This window comes from Lepisma saccharinum, chromosome 3, assembly GCF_977018435.1.
Source record: "Lepisma saccharinum chromosome 3, izLepSacc3.1, whole genome shotgun sequence".
In the NCBI taxonomy this organism is placed as follows: Eukaryota; Metazoa; Arthropoda; class Insecta; order Zygentoma; family Lepismatidae; genus Lepisma; species Lepisma saccharinum.
In genome coordinates this window covers 26,840,221-26,865,082 of record NC_139231.1, presented here as the reverse complement: position 1 = coordinate 26,865,082, position 24,862 = coordinate 26,840,221, and the positions used below count along the sequence as shown (strand labels likewise).

General features: G+C 40.6%; 1 protein-coding gene across 1 annotated transcript in view; it reads left to right on the top strand.

Moving 5' to 3' along the window:
• NKCC (sodium potassium chloride cotransporter) overlaps positions 1-18,144 on the top strand; it is a 102,600-nt gene extending 84,456 nt beyond the window's left edge. The window contains exons 18-19 of the mRNA XM_083118365.1: positions 2,778-2,889; positions 17,857-18,144. Of these exons, the coding sequence (XP_082974491.1) occupies positions 2,778-2,889; positions 17,857-17,992 (248 nt within the window). The 3' untranslated portion in view covers positions 17,993-18,144. The remainder of the gene's footprint in view (positions 1-2,777; positions 2,890-17,856) is intronic.
• The last annotated feature ends 6,718 nt before the right edge of the window (positions 18,145-24,862 follow it).

The window sequence follows — 24,862 nt, the reverse complement described above, 5'->3', positions numbered from 1 at the left end:
TCCACATCTCTTTAATATGACAAGGGGAATTTTAAATCTTGCCATAATCTGTTCCCAAAAGTTTTGTAAAATCATTGCATAGACAAACAATCCGGGATGCTACTTACGACAATAAAATACAAAAGTTAGGTTTTAATTATAACTAGACCTCGGATTTTAGGTTTTTAACCTATTTTTTCCCTTTGCAAGGAAGTAAGAAATAACCAGTTATGTTGGCGTTTTATTTACAAATGCAACCACTGACGAAGTTTTATAGTACCTAAAATAACCTAGTTTGCTTGTTAGAACCTATTTTAGGTTTATGTGTCTAAAGTTAACTTATTTTTAGGTTTTTATAATTTTTTTAGGCTTTACAGAATTTTTATATCTTTCAGAGGTATTTAATCGGTTTGGTGACGAAACAATTCAATGGGTGGAATGTTTGAAACATTTGTTCTGTCTATTTTCCTCCCTCCAAGTTTATGATGCTTTTCAAAGCTCTAAAGAAAACAAGTTTTTTTCACGCCGTTTGGAGTTTATTCCAACAAAGGTTGGCAGCGCTGTGAAGCGTTGAACTTGAAGTGGCCGAGCCGAGCCGCACACAGTCAGTGCAGTTCAGTGCAACGGCGACGATACAACAGAAGGCGCAGTGTGTGATATGGCTTGTAGAAAGTGGATCTGTTATTACTGTACAGCGGAACATTCTACGCGAGTATGGTGGTGTTGCACCTTCGGACAAAACCATTCGTCAATGACTTAAGGCGTTTAAAGATACTGGAAGTGTTCTGAAACAAAAGTTGCCAGGTAGACCGCGTGTTTCTGAAGAGGACGTGGAAAGAATTCGCACTTCCTGAATACAAAGTCCCAAAAAATCCTTGACACGACGCAGTCTTCAGTTGGGGATACCAAGATCGACTGCTCGTAAAGTGGTGCACAAGAAGCTTCGTCTAACAGCCTACAAGGCACAACTTTTGCATGAAATTAAGCCTACAGACAAAACTAAGAGATCACAGTTTGCTGTTTCTATTCTGACCAAGATTGAAGAAAACAACGATTTTCTAGGCAATGTTATGTTTACCGATGAGGCCACTTTTCGTGTCAGTGGTCCTGTTAACCGACACAATTGTCGCCTTTGGAGATCACAGACGCCTCATGAGCTGATTGAGCATCAACGTGATTCGCCCAAGTTGAATGTTTGTTGCGGTCTTATGCATGACCGTGCTATTGGACCCTTCATTGTTGCAGAAAGAATCATCAATTGTGATGTGTACTGTGACATGCTAGAGCTCTATGTTTTTCCTCACCCCACTTCAGCTTGCGTGTGCGAGAAGCACTGAACAATCCTGGATTGTAAGGAAAGGGCCTATTCAATGGCCTCCAAGAAGTCCGGACCTTATTCCGGACTTTTTCCTATGGGGACATGTGAAGAACGTAGTTTATGCGGAGAAAATTAAAGATGTCTGCCATCTAAGGCAAAGAATTATCGCTTCTGTGGCAACCAACACCCCAGACATGCTGGTCAGGACGTGTCAACAAGTCGATGATCGTTTGGATGTGTGCCGTGCTACAAACGATGCACACATTGAAATTTACTAAATTGTAAACAAAACTTGATAACATTACCTTCAAAAACGTGTATTTACTTTTCCTGAGTTTGAGTTTTTAATTAAATATTTCGCTTCAGAACCCCGGAGTTCTTTTATAGACACCCTGTATAATGGAATTTGGATTAACAAGAGTTGAAATTTTTTACGTCTACGGAGAAAAATATTAGAGAAGGCATTGGCTTGTATATTTTTTTATGTTTTACCAAAATCACACATAATTCCAAGAGCCAATATTTCACGTATAATTCCTGGAGTTCAAGGAATTCCAAGTGAGTAGCCATTATGATATTGTGCAGCAAATTATACATTCATAATTCATTTTTCGTCTAAAAACAAGTAACTTTTGCTAACAGCACAAGTATTACAATAATTTATGGATAATTTTGAAAATGATGTGAAGGATTGTAAATTTGATTAGAAACTTAATATTTGTTTGTATATACAAATATATATATATAATATATACAAATATTTGTATATTTGTTTATATATATATCAATTAAAATTTCTTACTGTTCTTGTGAAGTTTTGGTGTTAACGATTGTATCCAATGAGTATCTTCAGGAATTTTGTACCATTTTTAATATTCTGGAACATACTTCAGGATTTTTGTAGCCTAATTTAAAATTTTTAGAACCTATTTTAAAATTCTTAGAACCTATTTTAGGATTTTTAGAAAATATTTTAGTAACCTAAAAGCACACTTTCTAGAACCTAAGAACCCGAGGTTTAATTATAACATACTGTGTAAGAATTAATTCTACTCCACATGAAGTATAAATTAAATTTCCTTCTTAATTATACTTCATTTTTTTCATAGTGAAACTTGTACGCTAGACAAAAGCGTTCTTAGAACTGTGTACAATTTTGAAGTTTGGAATCAATAAACATTCACTTCAGCGTTTGAAAATGTTAATATTGGACGAGGATTAAACACTAACGCTTCTTGAGTTATACACTTAGAAATAACTTAGAGTGAGTTTCTTGGGCACTTGTCCAACATAACATAAAAATTCAGTATAGTAAATGACATAAAACGTGTAAATATTGCAGTTTGTCAACACGAATACATTGTTTGTTTCAACAGTGTTTTCCTAAACAACATTTTCCATAATTAAGCAACTGTTAATACTATAAGACAATAATCGTGCACTATTATTTTTTGTTCAAACAGTATTTTGATGTCTTTAGGTTGTGTCATAACAGAGAGTGAATTGGTGGCAGTGAAAGGAAAGACCAGGCGCCATCTTCGACTTCGAGAATTGTTGTTAGAAAATTCCAAAGATTCATCTTTAGTCGTAATGTAAGTATTACTAAGAACCAGCAAATGTATAGAGTTGGTTTAACAATGCACCGACTTGTCTATTTGCCAGAAATACATTTTGGAGGGGATGTTTTAAGTGGGATTGAAATTTCCATCTGGGTGGCGTAAGATAGTTTATATTGGGGTGTAAGGGTAAATATAGGCCGTGTCCGAATCGATAGCTGTTGCCACCTAAAGCACTGTTCTACGTACCCGTACAGTTCGAATCCGCGACGTAGGTATGGAGTTGGAGAGTAGAGATGGAAGATGAGACAAGTGCACACTTCAACCAACTGCAGTGCTACGCTTGGCAGCCATATTGCAATTTTCACTTTGTTGAGGCTGCATTTATTGAATAGACGATTTAAAACTCAGTAGTACTTTGACATTCAATCCCTAAAACTTTATTGAGAAAAATGGAGGAAGTTGAAATCACATCACATTTTCAATGGAAGAAGGAAATAGGCAAAAAAAACAAAAAACATTGCTATGTTTGGTTAGCGTCTGTCTTCTGCTTCTGTATTGTGCGCCTGCGCCCCAAAGCGCTGTTGATGATGTTCGAACTGAATAGAGTCTTTGGATTTGGACGACTTCGATGGTACGGAAGAAAGGAAATGGGCATTAATGTAACGGCGAGCTTGCAAATTCGGACACGACGTGGACTACTACTACTACTACTAAAAAAAAAGCTGAGTTACATTTGGAGAGACGTTCGTTGAGGTGCGTGGAAATATAGTTGCCTACGAGGGATTAAGGGAAACTGGAGCGAGACGTTAAAATGGATACATCTAGATGAAGGGGAAGAATAGGTGAATGTGAAGTAGATTCATCACTAACATTAAAATACGGGCTGATAGATCCTCTGGGAATAAATTATATGTTCTGGCAACACCTGCAGTAGGGAGAGAAGCAGCGTGGGGTGAGGATCGTCATTTTCGGTGAGGGGTGGACTCTCCACCGTGTCGTGTCTTTATCGAATATGACGATTTCAATTTCTTTAGACAGTTTTAATTTTTCCAACGGTTTATCATCTATGGTGGGAGATGACGACAATGTCTTAACTAATCTTTTTAGATTTTTGAGAAGAGCCTTTTTCCATTGCCTCTCAGGAAGATTTTTAGTGTGTCCTTATCTTTCTTAGTGTCTAGTGTGTGTCCTGTGCAGGTACATTTAAATCCTACGCATTTACCCTTTCTCAAGGGGATTTTTACCTCTTTTATAACTCGCAGAAAAGGATTTTAGATAAGGGGATTTCCAACCTTAAACACTGAAAAGTGCAAAAGGGTCATATGTACCGACACACCCAAAATGTTAACTCATTCATTCATTTATTTTGAGCTTGAACTGTCGACATACACACACACACACACATATTGCTATATATAGGTATATAGCTTGGGGGATCGCTAGAGTCACAAGGTATGTAGCATATTACGTAAAGCGTGTAACGTGTAGCAGTGTTCACGTTACAAGGAAGTATATAAACTTATTATTTTCCTTTGTTTGGTATTTATAATTTTTGGGTGGTAATGGTTAATTACCAAGAAAAGTGGAACCACCTCGTATATAGACTATACATCCAGATGTTAAATAAAAGTTCAAAGATTTTGTTTCTTTCTGCCAGCAAGCTGAGCTGGGAATTTTTTTTTATCGGTGACAACAATGCGAGAAAACAATCGCTATTGTGTAGAAGCCAGGCAGACTCAACTTTAAGTAAACGTTGAAACCGGGGAAAAGACGAAAGATTAGGCTGTCTTCCCCACGCTATATCTGTCGTGTCCCTTGGCGGACAATAAGTTAACTAATATCATATTAATCCCTGATTCTTTTACTGCAAGACGGTGTAATCAGAATTTAGTTATGTTAAGGTAAACGAAAGTTATGCCCGCGCAAGACAAAACCTGTATTTAAAGAAATTTTGCTTAACACTTTAACGTTGTAAACTTTCTTTCTTTTCTTTGTTGTCTTTTCGCGTGGCCGTTGCAGGGAGAGAGGGGAGTTGGAAGAAGCAATACTCCCTAGTCAAGTTAAATGCTGAGTGTAACAATTAAAATTATCTTGCATATTTAATATTCACAAAAGGTTAAAAAATAGTAATTTCTGTATGTAGCTAATTATGTTCCTCTTTGATATTTTATTAATATGTATTTTATTGTAATGAAAAATTGAGGTAAAGATAAAAGTTGGTAAATCCTTCACGGCACCGAGAATTCCTATATAAGCAGCGAAGCTCGGTGGCCCGTGGCCTTTTGTATTCGAACTCCAGATAAATACGAAACTCGTATTACCGTCTTTTCTTTTCACACCCGTATTTCTGCGCTTACTTCCACGTCGCTACTAGGAATTAGTTTATTCTGGATTATCGTTAGGACAATTACTTAGCTCTTCTGGTCAGAAGGCTTATGTTCTCTCGGTTCTATGCTTCTGGTCAGGAGATATAATTGAGAGGATTGTGATTGTCGTAGGATACACCAGAATTCGGGATCGGTCGATAGACTGTTAGTAGTCAACGTTGTGTCCCTGGTCAGGGAACACCTTTTCTTATTCTGTGGTCACGGATTAATTTTCAGTTCTCTGGTCAGAGGCTGAAAAGAGAAAAGGAAGTTGGGTGCTTAACTGAATATCGACAGAACCTAGTGGGGAAAAGGATTGTCGATTGCTTATAGAATCTTGGTCAAGATCTATAAGTACATTGAGAACCTTTGACCTAGAATTACGAGGGACCTTACGTCGAGGATTGAAGAAGCCGGATTAACCCGAACCTTGAGCCGAGGAGACTCAAGCCCCGAAGCGATACTGAGTGTGAAGCCGAGGCTCTATAGACCCATCGAACCAAGTACGATCCAGGGCGGATCCTTACAAGTGGCGCTGCAACGTTTGGGGCTCGAAGTATATATCCGGTGGTTCTTCTGAAATTACGAAACATCGAGATGGCAACAAGAAAGTCTAAACGCAATTCATTGCCGACGATTGTAGAGGAAGACGGAAATTTGCACTTTGATTGTTGCTCCGATCAAGATGAAGATAAGGGGGTATTTCGGTGCATTTCCTGCAACCAGTGGAAGCATTTCGTTTGTGAATTTGAGGCTGAATCCGTAGAAGGGCAAGATTTAGATGCCGTCCGGTGTAAAGGTTGCCAGGGCGATGACGATGAGAATAAGGAACCTGCTATTGAACTTCCTCCGTGGTTGACAGTTTGGTCCGAAATGGAAGAAAAGAAAAGAAGGAAAGAAAAAGCCGCAGAAGAAAGAAAGCGACGTGAAGAGAAAGCAGAAGAGAAAGCAGAAGAAGAAAGAAAGCGACGTAAAGAGAAAGCAGAAGAAGAAAGAAAGCGACGTGAAGAGAAAGTCGAAGAAGAAAGGAAACGTCAAATAGAAAAGGCTGCAGAGGTGAAAGCTCGGAAAGCGGAAGAGAAAGCTAAAAAAATCGCTGAAGAGAACAGGTGGCAACAGTTCTGGAGTATATTAAGAGAAGAGAAAGCAGAAGAAGAAAGAAAGCGACAAGAAGAGAAAGCAGTAGAAGAAAGAAAGCGACAAGAAGAGAAAGCAGAAGAAGAAAGAAAGCGACAAGAAGGAAAAGCAGAAGAAGAAAGAAAGCGACAAGAGGAGAAAGCCGAAGAAGAAAGAAAGCGACAAGAAGAGAAAGCCGAAGAAGAAAGAAAGCGACAAGAAGAGAAAGCCGAAGAAGAAAGAAAGCGACAAGAAGAGAAAGCAGTAGAAGAAAGAAAGCGACAAGAAGAGAAAGCAGAAGAAGAAAGAAAGCGACAAGAAGAGAAAGCAGTAGAAGAAAGAAAGCGACAAGAAGAGAAAGCCGAAGAAGAAAGAAAGCGACAAGAAGAGAAAGCCGAAGAAGAAAGAAAGCGACAAGAAGAGAAAGCAGAAGAAGAAAGAAAGCGACAAGGAGAGAAAGCAGAAGAAGAAAGAAAGCGACAAGAAGAGAAAGCAGAAGAAGAAAGAAAGCGACAAGAGGAGAAAGTCGAAGAAGAAAGAAAGCGACAAGAAGAGAAAGCCGAAGAAGAAAGAAAGCGACAAGAAGAGAAAGCAGAAGAAGAAAGGAAGCGACATGCTGATAAATCGGAAAATGAAGAACGGTGGAAACAGCTGCACGAAACTCTAAGCAAGGAACTGTCCCAAAATAATGAGAAGTGGGAGGTACTCCACACAACGCTTACAGTTGAGCGAGAGCGTGAAATGGAAGGAATTACTCGTTCCATGGAAACTCTGGGAGTGAGTGTAACCGAGATTAAGGAACAGATGACTGCTTATCTAGGGAAAAATGAGGAAGTAAGTTCTAAGGTTGCTGAATGCTTCGAGAGATTAGAGAATTTTGGTGAAGAACTACGTCAAGGAGAAAGTAAGGTTTCCTCTTTTTGCGAAGAGATAAATACTAGTATTTCCAGCTTCCGTGAAGAAGTAACCCACAATATAACCAGCGTTCGTGAAGAAGTGGATAACATTGCAAAGAATAACACTTGTGTGGCCACCGAGTTACGTCAGCTGAAATTAAACATGCAACAAAACATAAGCTCCTTGAGAGACAGACTTCAAGGACTTCGCGTAGATTCAACTCAACAGGAAACCGCTGTTAAGTCACCTTATGGCTTTGATAACCATCAGTCAGCTGGAGAGACATCAGATTACGTTGCGAGTAAGGGTGCACGTGGACCTCTGAGAAAGAGAAAGATCTCAAGGAAGAATAATGATAGGCCTACAGTGGAAGATCAAATTGTTCGAGGTATGGAAGAAAGAATTAAACACAGTAAAGTTGTGACCTCCATTGGAAACTCTGATGCTGGAAGGTTTGGAAAAACTTCGAAGACAGAAATTAACCGGAAGAGACCTTCTTGTGATTCATCTTCGGAGGACGAAAGACCACCGGGAAGGATTCGTCGGAAGAGGCGGAAACCTGGAAGGAACTCAACTCCATCTTCAGATTCGGAATTAGATACAAAAATCGGAGGACGATATGTCAAATTACCTCGAATATCTGACTTAAATCAACTCCCTAAGTTCAGTGGTAACATTGAAGCTCAAAGTGCACAGAAGTACTTGAAGGAACTAAATGTTAGCTTTGAGCTTATGCAAGTTCCAGAGAAATATCGTCTCCAGTTACTATCCAGATTGTTTACCGGACAAGCCGAGCATTGGTTCCAGGCCCATTATGAAGAGTTTAGGGACTACAATGGATTTTGTAAAAAGTTTACTGCTACATTTGCTTCAGAGGAAGCAAAACAAAGACAATTGGACGTCTTGAGAAATAGAAAGTACACTAAAGGCTCCAATCAAACCATGGAAGAGTATGCGTGGGGAATCTATGCTGGGTTTAAGAATCTTTCGCCAGTACTCATAGAAAGTGAGGTCTTGAATTTGATAATTAAACAGATGTCTTATAAAGTCAGACAACTTTGCCTCGTTAACCCACCAAAGACAATGGAAGAGTTAGCAGCGTTCCTGAAAAGATATGAAGTGAATGAGGAGGCCGAAAGCTGGAGAGCAGATTGGTTCAAGAGAAGTGAAGCTGGGAACAGTAATAATGGAAGGTTTAGAAATCAGCAACCAATACAGAGAAATACAGCAGTGAGACAAGTCGTCCGAGAAAACCACGGACCTGCTGGAAGAAATATTAACAACAACGTCCGTAACCATGAAGAACCAAGGACAGGTAATAATGGTTACCGTCAAACTAGGGAGTTTAGAGGAAGGACGTGGTATAGAAGTCAACCTAATAGACAAGAACCCAGATCTGATCCCGAGACGAGAGCACCAGAAGGAGGTTACGTCGAGAGAAGAAGAAACTCTGCATCTCCTCCTCGAAGAAGAGTCTACAATTCTCCTAACCGGCAATTCGTGACTTCAGGATCTCAGACATATGAATCCGAATTACCGAGGACCTTTGAGCAACAACAAGCTGTTGATCAGACTCGTCAGTTCTATTGGAGCGCTCCAGTGGTTCCCACTAACCAAGGTTTAAATGGGAATCTTGCTTAAGTTCCGTTCCGCTTGGGCAAGGAAGTAGTAAGGAACGAATAGTATCCAATGGCGAAACTTTTAACAGGGCTTACGAAATCCATTACAGCTACTCCTTAACCAAAGTAGAAGAGAAAGCTGTGGAAGAAGGGATTAAGAGGTCTGTTGAATTAACTACTTTCCATAGTACGCCCAAAGTTAAAGCTCAAGTTGCAGACATTCCTGTCGTTTGCTTACTCGACACTGGGAGCGAGGCTTCGTTGTTAAATTTCGACATTTGGATGGAACTACTTGAGAAGTACAGGGGAATGAAACTACAGAAGGATCCAGAAATTCGAATAGTTGGAGTAACCGGTTCGAATCGGATAAGGATTTGTGGGAGAAGGAATATTAGCATTAAATTTAAAGACCAAGAATTGAACACTGAAGTATTTGTGATAAAGAAGTTAGGTGTTGATGTTTTACTGGGCATGCCGTTTCTTAAGCCCTATGGAGCCAATATCTGTTTGTTGGAGAACGAGTTGACACTGCAAAGTAGCTGCACCCCGCTCACTGTTAATATAGATTACGACGGAGGCAAGGAAGCCAGAGTAAACGTCGCTGTGTTGGATAAGTGGAGTGCCAGTGAAGATAAAATTAGGGAAAAGGTTGAAGAAAGTCAGTTCTTGTCCAAGAGTGAACAGGATAGTTTGTTCCATTTGCTTATGAAATATCACCATGTATTTTCAGAAAGACCTGGCTGTGCTAGAGACGTTCAGTGTGAGATATGGTTGAAGGATTTAGAGCCAGTGTTTAGGAAGCCTTATCCGATCCCTGTTGCCAAGCGTGAAGCTTTAGAAAAGGAACTAAATTTATGGAAGGAATGGGGAGTCATTCAACCTTCGAATTCTGCCTATTTGAATCCTTTAATTGTAGTGGATAAACCTCAAGGACAAATACGCCCGTGCATTGATTTTCGCCAGCTCAACAACAAAATGATAGTTCCAAGAAGTTCCGTCGAACCCATCCATGAGTCTTTGCAACGTTTCCGAGGATCCAGGTACTTTTCCAGCTTGGATCTCGCGTCTGGCTACCTTCAGGTAAAAATACACCCTAGCCACAGAAAATACACCGCTTTTTCTTATCGAGGTCGCTTATATGAATTTACTCGGATGCCTTTTGGACTTTCGAATGCGGTCAGCACTTTTGTCTCAGTCATGCACAAATATTTTGGTCCAGAGAGTGAGGAGTATCTGACCGTGTATCTGGATGATTTACTTGTTCACTCCAGGACGCTTCTAGAGCATTTACAGCATTTACAATTGGTCATAGAACGATTGAGAGAATGTGGAATGACCATTAAATTAAGGAAATGTGAATTTGTCAAAAAGGAGATTCGCTTTTTAGGGCATATAGTATCAGGAGAGGAAGTAAAACCTGACCCCGCTGGAAATGAAGCCATTTTGAGATTTCCTCGACCGACTTGTAGGAAGGACCTCCGGAAGTTCTTAGGTCTTGCTAATTGGAGAAGAAAATTTTACCCTGGATTAGCACAGGATGTAGAACCCTTAAGTCACCTCCTAAGGAAGGATGTTAAGTGGAGCTGGGGTGAAGAGGAAGAACAGGCGTTCCAGAAAATTAAGATTACGTTAGTTACCACTGGTGCATTGTCTCAGCCAGACTTTAATTTAAGCTTTTGTCTACAGTGCGACGCCTCTGCTAAAGGGCTAGGCTGCATATTGTTCCAAGAACCAGAGGGTGGCGAGAAAATTGTAAATGTTATCCAATATGCAAGTCGAAAGTTGAGAAACAATGAGAGACACTATTCCATCCATGAACTGGAGTGTCTGAGCATCATTTTTGGTGTGGAGAAATTTTCGGTTTATTTAAAAGGCCAATCATTTAAAATATACTCAGACCACAAGGGACTCGTCTGGTTAAAAAACTCTCAGGATCTTAATAGCAGGTTAACTAGATGGGCTTTGAAACTACAGGCTTACCAATTCCAGATTATTTACGTCAGAGGAAAGGATAATGAGATAGCTGACACTCTTTCCCGGTATCCTGTGTCCGATTCACCAGAAGGAGATATTCCGAAGACACTTTTTAAGGTGAACTATATTTGGCAAGAACGGGAAGAAACTGAGGAACTGGAGAAGTGGATTGAAGCTCAGAGGGAGGACTTGTTTTGTCAAAGCATCTTGAACATCTTGGAAGCTCCAGAAGAGACTGATACCATTACTCAAGGTAGAACTAGGAAGAATTATTGTCTACATGGAGGTTTATTGTTCAGAAGAGTTCAGGGTGAATCCATTATTTGGAAGCTTTGTGTGCCGGCAATATTTGTTTCCCAGATACTTAGAGAAAATCACGATAACCTAGGACACTTTGGCATTACAAAAACCAAAGCTAAAATAAAATATAGATATTTTTGGCCCAAACTATCCGGAGATGTTATTCGGTATGTGAAGGACTGTGAGATGTGTGCCAAGACAAAAATGGATAAGATAGGAATCCTGAGAGAGAAGCTTCACATTTCACCCAAGGATCCTCATGAGATGCTGTCTATTGATATTATAGGTCAGCTACCAACTTCCCATGAGTTCTCCTACATTTTTACTGCCGTTGACATTGGCACAAAATTCGTTTCGGCCTATCCTCTAAGGAGTGCTACATCTCAGGAGATCGTGAACTTATTGGAGAAGACGTATTTTGCACACTACCCTCGAGTAAAAGTCATCCTCTCAGACCGAGGTACCCAGTTCACTTCGACAACCTGGAGCGAGTATATGAGAAGGAAGGGCATTACTCATGTCTGCACTACAGCCTATCACCCCAGCAGTAATGTGGTAGAGAGAATTAACCAAGAAGTCGTCCGTCTTTTGCGGCTGTTTTGCTACAGAGAGCATACTCGTTGGGCCACCTTCATCAATGATGTGGTTTGGTTATTGAACAATTCCGTCTCCTCTGTTACGGGATATGCTCCTTCTGAACTTTTCTTCAATAGAGCCATCCCGGAGGAACCTCATGAAAGGTTTTATTGGCCTGTACCACAGGATGAGAAGACGACTTGGGCCTTTAAATTATATCAAGCTCAAGGGAGAGAAAAAGCCCAACAGAAGAAGAGAAGAGTGAAGAATCAAGGACAAGCATTGATCTTGAAGGAAGGAGATCTGGTCCTAGTGAAGAACCGTAAGCTGAGCTCCAGTCGTCTCCAAACCATCTCCAAACTCTTCGAGGTGTACGTCGGTCCATACATCGCTACCCAGATGAGGGACAACTCCGCACTTCTCCTGCAGCCGTCTACAAAGGAGCCTGTAGATCGGGTTAACTACCAGAACCTAAAGAAGTTCACCTGCTCCCAGGAACGACGGAGAGAAATACTCGGAGAAAGCCAGATTTCTTGTGACTAGTGTGGAACGTCAAGAGTTGTCAGTGAATTGTTTATGAACATTAAGTGAAGTTTTGAAAATTTTCACAATTTTTCTGTGAAAGAGAAAATTGTTCAAATTTTCTCGTAAGAGGCGGGGCAATTGTAACGTGTAGCAGTGTTCACGTTACAAGGAAGTATATAAACTTATTATTTTCCTTTGTTTGGTATTTATAATTTTTGGGTGGTAATGGTACCAAGAAAAGTGGAACCACCTCGTATATAGACTATACATCCAGATGTTAAATAAAAGTTCAAAGATTTTGTTTCTTTCTGCCAGCAAGCTGAGCTGGGAATTTTTTTTTATCGGTGACAACAATGCGAGAAAACAATCGCTATTGTGTAGAAGCCAGGCAGACTCAACTTTAAGTAAACGTTGAAACCGGGGAAAAGACGAAAGATTAGGCTGTCTTCCCCACGCTATATCTGTCGTGTCCCTTGGCGGACAATAAGTTAACTAATATCATATTAATCCCTGATTCTTTTACTGCAAGACGGTGTAATCAGAATTTAGTTATGTTAAGGTAAACGAAAGTTATGCCCGCGCAAGACAAAACCTGTATTTAAAGAAATTTTGCTTAACACTTTAACGTTGTAAACTTTCTTTCTTTTCTTTGTTGTCTTTTCGCGTGGCCGTTGCAGGGAGAGAGGGGAGTTGGAAGAAGCAATACTCCCTAGTCAAGTTAAATGCTGAGTGTAACAATTAAAATTATCTTGCATATTTAATATTCACAAAAGGTTAAAAAATAGTAATTTCTGTATGTAGCTAATTATGTTCCTCTTTGATATTTTATTAATATGTATTTTATTGTAATGAAAAATTGAGGTAAAGATAAAAGTTGGTAAATCCTTCACGGCACCGAGAATTCCTATATAAGCAGCGAAGCTCGGTGGCCCGTGGCCTTTTGTATTCGAACTCCAGATAAATACGAAACTCGTATTACCGTCTTTTCTTTTCACACCCGTATTTCTGCGCTTACTTCCACGTCGCTACTATAGATCCACCAAGCTTTCTGAAACCTCGGAAAATATGCGAACTAACCGGCCTCCCCCACCCCCTTCTTTCACCCCCGGTGTTTGCTCTGGCACTGGTCAGGCAAGGACCTTCCCACTTCCGCTGACACAGTGTTGCTAATTTTACTCTCTTCAAGAATTCGAGGAGTGTTGTTGATGTGCGTAGACGTGTTTTTGAGTAGGCTAAGTGTAAAGTGTCGAAAGTTGTGCACAGCAGTGAGCGAAATTTGCTACTACGAATCATCGAGAAGGGTGGAATTATCCTCGCGATCAATCCCTAAAGAGAGCAGTATATCTAACGGGCGCTACGACGCCAAGGGTCCCGGGTGCGTATTTACAAACCCTATAGTGCTGCAGAACCAGAAGTAAACAGATTGTCGAAATTATGTTAAGAAATATACGTTTATATAATAAAATATAATGTTTAGAATGCTATGTTCTATATACATAATTTTCTCAATAGTCATTGGCAGTTACAATGTTTGCACTGATGTGACTTTAAATAGAAAAATCATTCACTTCAAGAAGAGTTCTGATTTCTGTCTTCTAAAACATTAATTTAAATAATTTTGCTAAAAATGAACCTTAGTCTAAATGGGTTTCTTATTTTGTTGGGATGAATATCTGAAATCTACACTGTTAATTTGAACCCTGCCATCTAGCGTTAACTTGAAGGAACGCTGCATCAACTTCCGGAATGGCAGCCAATCAGTAGCCAAATATCGCTGGAGGTTCTGCAGTACTATAGGGTTTGTAAATACGCGTCCCGGGTTCGAATCTCGTTCGGGCTTGGTTGTTTGTGAATGTCCTTTCATCAATTTCATCATTTCATCACTCATCCCCATCTTCGCAAATTAGCCAAGAGGCACAAAACGTGAAGTAAAATAAACTAAATCAAATCAAATCAAATCAAAATATCTAACGGGACGGTTGGAGTCATTGCTTAAAAAACTGAAAAGAGAGAAAAAAGATTTACAAACCCCTGACAAGAAATTGTCCATGAAATGTACCTAGTGAAAAGAGAAGTTCCTACAATATTGAAACTTTTATCTATTGCTAAGGAAGAAATTAATTATCGGGGGGGGGGGCGAGAAACATTACGGAAAATTATGAAACAAATCGGCTTTAAATTTAAAAAATGTAGAAACTCTCGCTTAGATCTGGTTGAACGAAGCAACAATGTGGTTTGGAGAGCAAGATCAACAGATCCGCAATGAAGGGAGGCCTGTTGTTTACATTGATGAAACATGGATTCATGCTTTTTTCTTTTTACATATTTTTTTTTTATAGTTTACATAATTTGAATATTAATCTTATGTGTTTAAATTGTTGATATCCTTCTGCGAGACAGCAGGCGTTTTTAACTTTAGTGTCCCCCTCCCTCCTCTCTCTTATGCTATATTATTTGAATTACCACGTCTAGAAACGAAACTTAATATTCGGCCTGCATATTTGTTTACTTGCAAACCTTTCACGGCACATGCCCACTTCTAGATTTGGCAACACAGGGGGAAAACACGTGTTTCTGCCATCCCTTCCCTTGCCCCAGAGTTCCCGAGCTCCCCTCCTAAACATTCGACACTAGCGCCACTTGTTTCTGGCCAGGGTTTCAAATAAGTTGGTGTATCTATAGGAATTAGTTTATTCTGGATTATCGTTAGGACAATTACTTAGCTCTTCTGGTCAGAAGGCTTATGTTCTCTCGGTTCTATGTTTCTGGTCAGGAGATATAATTGAGAGGATTGTGATTGTCGTAGGATACACCAGAATTCGGGATCGGTCGATAGACTGTTAGTAGTCAACGTTGTGTCCCTGGTCAGGGAACACCTTTTCTTATTCTGTGGTCACGGATTAATTTTCAGTTCTCTGGTCAGAGGCTGAAAAGAGAAAAGGAAGTTGGGTGCTTAACTGAATATCGACAGAACCTAGTGGGGAAAAGGATTGTCGATTGCTTATAGAATCTTGGTCAAGATCTATAAGTACATTGAGAACCTTTGACCTAGAATTACGAGGGACCTTACGTCGAGGATTGAAGAAGCCGGATTAACCCGAACCTTGAGCCGAGGAGACTCAAGCCCCGAAGCGATACTGAGTGTGAAGCCGAGGCTCTATAGACCCATCGAACCAAGTACGATCCAGGGCGGATCCTTACAAGCGAGAGGTTTTCATTTTATAACGTAAGTGCCCTACTCTGTGGAAAGAAGAGGAATGCCAGAGCGAAAGTCTCTCCACACTTACCGTGACCCGATCGTGATGACGCTCCCTGTAATGTCCTGGGTTCCAGATGCAACTTACTGATGCGTCTCGCGCCTTAAGTTATACGCTGCCTCGAACTGCTCTTCCACTGTGCCCACTACACTTCACGAATTCTAATTCCAGACTGAGAGCGTGTTTTATTGCTCTGGACGTTTTATACCTTACTTACGATCCCCTGCCTCTGACCTCTATCGAGAGGTTAAAGCCTCTATCCTCCACGGAAAGTCGATGTGAGGATGTGAGGCCAGGATTACATACTCAGCGGTATGCAGCAAAAAGAATAGTTCTATTCTCTTTGATATGTAGCATTGTCGTTCAATGGTCGCGTCGTTGGTCAGCGTGGAGAGGTGGAAAAGTAGATTTCCCTCGGTATCACTCTTCAATGTATATATATATACATCTTGTTACGTGCGTAAAACTAAGCAACAACAAAACAACGCAGAATCGCTCCCCGTGACACACCTGTCACTCTAATTAAACATTACATGAATTATAAGACGGTCAGGATAAGTGCCTACAGTCGGAGTTACCGAGAATAAACCTAGGAGGATTTGTTTTCAAGCACCTGAAATGACGTGACATAGTACTACGGTGGTTCAGAATATACACATATATTAGAACACAGATAAATAGACAGTATATCTCTTTCACACGATCTCTCATTCATTCATACATTCCATGGCATATTTGGACAATATGACAATTACAAATGTTAGATTAATTAATACTTTGACTATACTCATGCTATTTCTTGGCTACATTGCCTTTTACAATTTACCGTTTATGGTTTTAAGTATAATGTGAATAATTGTTCTTTGTGCGAACCCTTTTATCTTTTCTGGAGGTACAAATATATTTCAATGAACTATTGTTTGGCTGTTAACCTATACTCTGATCTATAACGTTGATCAGTCCGCCGGAATAAGGATGTCTAGTTATTCCATAGCACTGGGTTGAATTATGAAATGATTTGATTTACGCAGATTCGCTGTAGATATGCGCCATCTCTCTCACACACGCACATGGTTGGATCTTACCTTCGCTGCATTCCCTCTGACCTGGGTAGGGTGAAAGTGGTCCTAGAGTTTTGGAAGGCGTCCACACTCCAGCGTTGTACTTCGCGGTTATCCTGGTTGGCGAAATGGATCACTCGGCAGTTCCATATGGTATCATCGGATCCTGGCTTCACTCGTTGACTTCGCTGGCACGTCCATGACTGTACACGTACACTGTCGACTCCATACAACTAGCGCAGTAATAGGCCAGTCCCTCGCTGTCACTTGTACGTAGATACGTGGCTTAGGCGATGAGACGAACATACGTATTGAGCCATTCGCGGTTTCACATGGACACACATGGATATTAAATGTTATTAACTTTAGTATTGGCTGCTATACACTTCGGTATTAACTTTGCTATCAATGGTTATTAACTTCCACTAACTTAGAATGTGTTCCGGACGATTGACACAGGTGGACGTGTCTGGCGTTATTCTCACATAACGACACGTATGTGCAAGGATGCGTTGACGGCGAGGGGGAAACGACCCCCTGGGTCTACTGTGCTCTACTCCATGGCTCTAAACACTCACTCGAGTCAAAAGACAAATCCAGACCACGGGTCTGATCGCGACTCGGAGCTAGGTCGCGCGTAGCTCACACTCCGGTGTCGATTCTAGGCAAACTGTTTTCTCGCTATCCTCAAAAATCCCTTTTATGCAAGATTTGAACGTGGTGACGCTCTAGCCTCTGTGGTTATGTGGCTATTTATTGTTTTCGGTGCTTTGACCGTTGTCCTCCTATCCTTGTCGAAGCTCTGGCAGGTCATTGACCTCTGCTAGCAGCCCCTCGTGCAGAGATTAGTCCAAGTTGTCTGGTATTGTGTTGGGCACGTCCAGCGAGTGCAATCTCAACAGGGTATCGTCTTCCATTGTATCCAGCGATGGATCTTTAATAATTTATAACTCCCGTAGTTCTGTTCTGATTAGGCTGAAATTCTGGAATCTGTACTTTCATGATGTGGTCTTCCGCTGGTTAGAATCTCATCCAATTCGGTCCATTGGTTTAGAAGTTGCTCTTTTCCTGCTATTCTCCATATGAATGCATGTAAATCCGGATTCGGGCGAAAAACGGTTGTTGAGCAAGCTAGCGTTGGCTAAGGCAGTCGCTAGACACCTTTATTCGCGACGGATTTTAATATTACCAATTGTAATTCATTCTTTATAACGGGCAATAAGATCAATTACCTGTTATTCAATATTTGACCGTTATAATCTCAGTAAATGTGTAAAATAACCCTAATTGTTGCTTTCGTTTTTAACAGGAGCCTGCCAATGCCTCGGAAGGGAATGGTCTCCGCTCCCTTGTACCTGGCGTGGTTGGAAACATTAACAAGAGACATGCCACCTTTCTTATTAGTCAGAGGAAACCAATCTTCAGTTCTCACATTTTACAGTTAGTATTCACATATTGTTTATTGTTTACACCGGATATCCGCGGCTGTGTTGTATACATTTCAGATTTAAGTCCGAATATTTATGAAAGTTATAAGTATGTTTTGAAGCTAGTGTGTATGTCTTGTATATACTATGCAATAAAGTGTAAATAAATATATAGTGCCTTTTTTATTAATAAAAATTTAAGAAATTAGTTCTAGTGGATCACCTCTAGAAAATATTTCTTTCAGGTTTCTTATGATTGGACAACACATTTTATGCAAATTTTTTAGCCTCTTGTTCACTGACAGTTTATATCACTTTTAAGCAATTCGCGTGTACTTATAGAGGCCAGGGAGCGCTTCGGGCTGTACTAGCTTCCCGCCTGCACACTGCTCCTCAAGGCCAGTAAACAGCAGAGAGGGAGTAACTTGCGTTGAAAGGTAAGAAAAAACTGTGAGGAGGTGCCCTGCTTTTAACGGATCCACCATTAAAATGTCAAATTGCACTGTTTCTCACGAATCTGCTGACAAGAGGTTTCCCACTGCACGAACGTGACCGACGAAGACCCCTGCCTCGCCCAGCCTCTCCTTTCTGCGCTTCTTACGATGCTACAATACTGCTTCTCGCTATGCAGTTCAAATGTGTATGCGAGAGTACTCTTCACAAATACAACGGATTGGCCAGACCAGGCTTTATACACACATATTTGTAAACTATTTGATGATGATATTGTGAGGTGTAAGTGATTAAATTTTCTGAAGAGGCTAAAATATGAACCTCTTCATTGTATACTCTATCCCGGGAATCTGTGGAGCAAGGCCTCGCATAACAGTAGAGAAGGAGATAATTCGAGTGGGCGGAGCGAAGGTGGACTTTTTCGATTTGGTTCCCCGAGCAGTCGCCAGGGTCGTCCGGTCCAGGATAAACCTGCTGTCAGATATGAAAAGTCCCTAAAAAAAGTCAATAGCTTAACATCTACACAATTACACCTTGTTAATATTCACATTCAAGCTGGCGTGTCACGCACACACTCTCTCACACAAACCACACGTTGTGTATGTATTCAAAACCAGTGATCAGAAAGCTACATTTTAAAAGTAGCTTCGCTACAGCTATATTTACCAAAAAGTAGCTCGCTACACTACTCCTGTTCGCCACTCGCTACTTCTCTACAGTTGCGCTACTTCTGCACAAAGAAACTTAAAACAATCATATGGATATTCAAAAGAAGGCCCTAGTATGATAGTTGTACTTACTGTACTTACTTATTCTGTTATTTATTATCATGATTCTCACGACTCCATAATTTTGAAGGCGGTGTTACTTCAGTTACTTATTTTTACTATAGCGTTTGAGAATAACGTATTTATGTAAGCAGCACATACATTCAAATTTGATATATGAGTATTGCAATTAGGGTGTTACCCCAATTAATGATTACAACTATACACAAATGAAATTTGGTAGGATTATTTATGTTTATATGTCAACAAGGCAGTATTTTGAAAGAAATATAAAACCTTCATGTCTGTTAAAATAACGTTTAACGTGTATGGATTTTCTCTTTTTGTCTATCATCTTGTACGTTCATTTAAGGTGCGTTGCAAAATGATAAGAACGGCATCCCAGATCTGCTTTAATAGTCAATACACAAACCATGGCAATACACCATTTTGAATACCCGATCACACATGCTGTCCACCAGTGTTTCAAGTAGATTAGCATCAAGGGCATCCCATGCAGCAACGATAGCATTCCTCAGGTCATGAACGTTGTTGTACTGGTTTCCATTGGCGTACACTGAACGGCACAGAAGATCCCACAGGTTTTCCATGGGGTTAATGTCAGGGGAAATCGCAGGCCAATCAATGACATGCACATTCCAGGTAATATTACTAACAATGCGGCATGCAAGTTACAATATATCCTTTGTTGAAAGCTTTAGATTGAGTTCAAGTAATGTTCGATTTGAGGTTTTCGCCATTTTCAAACTGGAATAAAACAATTCGATAATGCTGCGCCAGGTGATAGAACGCAGGCAGACCCCAGGTCTCCTGCAAGGTATGGTCAGAAGACGACTGCTAAGCCCTGTTATGCAGGAAGCGATAAGAACCCATCGACCCCTCGTACGAAGAGCAGTGCGTAGGATGATATTCCTCGAGGTATAGGAGTCTTCGTATCGCCCTTCAACTGTACAGGATTCCCTTTTTGGCTATAGTAGAAGCAGCAGCAGAGTTCTATCTCTCGAACGGTGGTGTGATTATCACGGAGAGCCAGGAACCTACTATTTGGACAGAGCAAGAAGTATGCGACAAACTTCTTCAAATTTCAAGTAGTAAGTTTCACCAGCAATACAAATTTTAGATATTAATAAGCAGTTGGTAGTAACACAAAGAACTTTTGGACGAATGGAAGTAGTGGTGAAACGTCTAAATCTTACGGAGTTGGATCACAGATTTCACAGTTTGAGTTTCTACACATTGACACATTGGCACATGGCAGAGGTCGTCTTAGGATGCGGTACCTATGAAGTAAGGTATATTGGAGTGCTGGTCTTTTCCGAGTGTTGTAAACTAGGTCGTACTATGCAAAATGTAGATAGCGTGCAGAATGGAAGAACCAGAACGATTCTTCCATTCTTCTTGCAAAGAGCCAGCTCCAAAGGACGTACTTGATTCGCATTCGCAGAAAGATGGCGAAAGGAAGTTCTGCAAACATCCACAGAAACTAGACTTAAGAGTTTCAACAGAAAAACTCAGAGAAATGATACACAATGTAGGAGTGTATTCAATGTCGTTCTTGAGCAGAATCAGAACTTTCATTACACAATATATTTATGCCTTGAAGTTTGCTTTCAGAGAACGACAGCAGAGTGAGTTGAGTTACAATTCGAGAGGTTGGCAGGCAAACAGTGACAATAAACATCGTCAAATGAAAGACAACACTTTGAAATAGTGGAAACTGCATGGCAAAATACCTTGATATAGAACACCTGAGGACAAGAGTCAAGCAGACGATGAAATGAAACGTACAGACATATGGGATGGAATGACGAAAGAAAGAAAAGCTGAATGCAGAAGGGAAGAAGATATGCCCATTTCAAAGTACATGCACGAGTCTACCTGAACGGACTTCACAAAACGAGATAATTTGTTTCTTGGAATATGACTACCTGAGCAATTAGTTTCAAAGCATGAAAAAGAAGGCTCATATCTTAAATGTTAAGAAGGAATTAGGATCGAAGGGAAGGTCGGATCTGATGCAGAAGTTTCACACTGCACACCGCAGTACGGAGCCGAGACTGAAGAAGATAAAGGAGACGGCGGCGGAACTGATCCAGGAGTCTGACAGCATCAAAGACACGGTAACAATTTTTGTAAAGATAGTCGAAGGAAAGCATTACATGATTGTGGCAAAGATCGAATAAAGCACTGAAGATGTGAGGTTGTCAGATCTTCCAGACTACGAAGGGCTCGAGGGGGATTTCTCTAGACTCGAGCATCAGAGAGACATTTCTGAACGCGCGCGAAGCTTTGTAGAGATATGCAGAGGTTTCCGTCATTTATACCAATACAACCCGGAAGGAGAAAAGCGAGAGAAGGCAGAACAGGCTGAATATATTTCCGAAGATGATCTTTGGGACTTCTACGTCTGGAGCATGGAGACCCTCAGAAGTTTGGAGGATACTGTCAGTAACATTGAGGAGGTCCCAGAGACAACGCCTGCGAAAACCTCCGAATAATGTACGACGCGCGAGGTCAGTACCGCAACGTTATGAAGAACGTAGTGTCGAAATTCAAGAAGTCCGTATCGGACAAACTGAAAGAAAAGGAAATCCTTCGTCGAACAGTTAATAAGCTTATTGAGGAGGCAGAAGTGGATTATAAGATATTAAGCAGGCAAATCAACATCAGATACAAACTAATGCTGATATCAAAGCAGGAGGCTCAGGCTCGAAAACGTTCAAACGCGAAGCCAAAATCTTCCGATCAGAAGCAGACAATGAAGGATGAAGATGTTCTCAGCAAAGTGAAGACAGAATTATCGGAATTGAAGAATGAAGATGCTCAGCAGAAAGAAAGGTCTTCCGAAGTGAAAACCGAATCATTGGATAGGAAGCAAGAAATGAAGAATTGGAAGATGGATGCCAAATCTGGCGAAACGAAGACAGAATTATCGGATGAGACGCACAAAAAGACGAATGAAAATGCTAAATTCTACTATTCTTTTTTTCATGTTCGTGCCATACCATATTGGCAACATTTTTCGTTCTGCAATACAATAATACAAAAAAAATCTTGGCAATGAGAAACACAGTGACCGGTAATAAAAATAAGACTCCTAGATCCTGAAATACTCGCCTCCTAGTAACGCGTTATGTGTGTTGCCTAACTCTATGGCAATAAGTGGATATAATGGGAAACTATACTACCGCCGTAGAGATAGGCAACACACATAATGCCCGCAGAGAAGCAGGTATTTCAGGATCTAGAAGTCCCATTTCTATTGCCGGTGACTCCACATCTATACATACACCCGCCGCAAAATGACTTCGGGCCTTGTGTGAAATATGCCGTAGTAAAAGGTCTATCGCTGAGTAGCCTTGTATCTAGTGTTGTTTTGTTTCAAACACGCAATTACAGCATGAATGTATCTGGAAACAGTGTATTACTGCTGATAAGCGAGTTCATTTAATTTCGTATTGTTATTTGACACAGGAAGGGTGACTTTCTGCTGTAGTGTGTGTGATAAATTGATGTGTTTTCGTGTGGTGCACATTGTGTTGAACATTTTCCTACTGTATTGACTACTGTACAGGTGTATTTGTGATATGTAGTAGTGTGGGAAAAGCCAGCATTATTGCATGGCAAAGTGAAAACGTCCCGATAAAGACGATATGTAAACTATGGATGGCCAGATCCGGATCCTAGCGGATCCGAAATCCGGATCCGGTTGGTCCCCTCGGATTTCCATGAAACGTGGCAGGTGTTTAGTAGGGATGGCCAGATCCGTAACTGTAACTGTAGAACAATTGTATAAATTTTGTATAACATTTATATCTTGTTATATGTGTTAAAGGTGCCCGACCCTGTGGCCGAGTGGTTAGCACATCGCGCTGCGACGCCAAGGGTCCCGGGTTCGAATCCCGGTCGGGCTTGGTTGTTTGTGAATGTCCATTCATCAATTTCATCATTTCATCACTCATCCCCATCTTCGCAAATTAGCCAAGAGGCACAAAAGGCGAAGTAAAATAAACTAAATCAAATCAAAAAAAAAATGTGTTAAAGGTTTCATCCTGGAATAGGATGTCTCACATTTACGTGTGTTTTCATCCCCCCCCTCAAATGTCAAGATGAGGAGAAATTGAAGTGGGGATCTGACCCCGAAACAACGTAAATATGGCATAGGAAGAAACAGGGGGCATACGGCCTCTCTATACACCTGTCAAATTTCATGAGAATCGGAGGGGGACGCAGGGGTCAGATGATCCTCACGTCAATTTGTCCTCGTTGTGACATTTGAGGCGGGTTTTGCCCCCTAAAACAGTTTTTTAGCCGAAACAAAAAAAAACACGTATTTCTTCCTTTGGGCCCTTCTATACACCTGAACCGGAACCGGATCCGAAAATTTCGGATCCAGAAGATTCGGATCTGGATCCGGATCCGGATCCGAGAGTTTTGTATCTCAATCCCATTATAATATTACCACACTTTAAAAGGTATTATCTAATCTTCGATTAGAAAGAAATTTTTCGTTAGTCCTACAAAAATTTTTTTCAAGTGTTGTTCCTAAAATACTTTGCTATTCATCGGCTAACACACTCGTGCACACATGTCAGACGTGATTTTGTAAACGCCATTGAAACGAATATGTATTCATTCGAATGTATTGGAAATGAAAACACACATAAATGAGAGACATTCCATTCCAGGATGAAACCTTTAACACATATAACAAGATAGAAATGTTATACAAAAATTATACAATTGTTCTACAGTTACAGATCTACAAATTAAAATAAAACATTATAATATATGCAGTGTTAAATAATTACAAAGTGTAAGACTAACAAGAGAGGTTATCAGATTTCCATGAAACTTGGCAGGCGTATAGTCGGGTCCAAAGGAAGAAATACGTGTTTTTTTGTTTCAGCTAAAAAACTGTTTTAGGGGGGGCAAAACCCCCTCAAATGTCAAGATGAAGACGAATTGAAGTGAGATCTGACCCCTGTGTCCCACTCCGATTTCCATCATATTTGGCAGGTGTATAGTGGGGCTCAATGGAAGAAATACGTGTTTTTTTTGTTTCAGCTAAAAAACAGTTTTAGGGGGCAAAACCCCCTCAAATGTCAAGAAGAGGACAAATTGAAGTGAGGATCGGACCGCTGTGTCCCCCTCCGATTTCCATGATACTTGGCAGGTGTGTGTATACACGGGACCAAATGAAGAAATACGTGTTTTTTTGTTTCGGCAAAAAATTTGTTCTAGGGGGCAACCTCCTCTCAAATGTCCAGATGAGGACAAATTGAAGCGGGGATCTGACCCCTGTGTTCCCCTCCGATTTCCATGAAACTTGGCAGGTGTATAGAAGGGCCCAAAGGAAGAAATACGTGTTTTTTTTTGTTTCGGCTAAAAAACTGTTTTAGGGGGCAAAACCCGCCTCAAATGTCACAACGAGGACAAATTGACGTGAGGATCATCTGACCCCTGCGTCCCCCTCCGATTCTCATGAAATTTGACAGGTGTATAGAGAGGCCGTATGCCCCCTGTTTCTTCCTATGCCATATTTACGTTGTTTCGGGGTCAGATCCCCACTTCAATTTCTCCTCATCTTGACATTTGAGGGGGGGGATGAAAACACACGTAAATGTGAGACATCCTATTCCAGGAT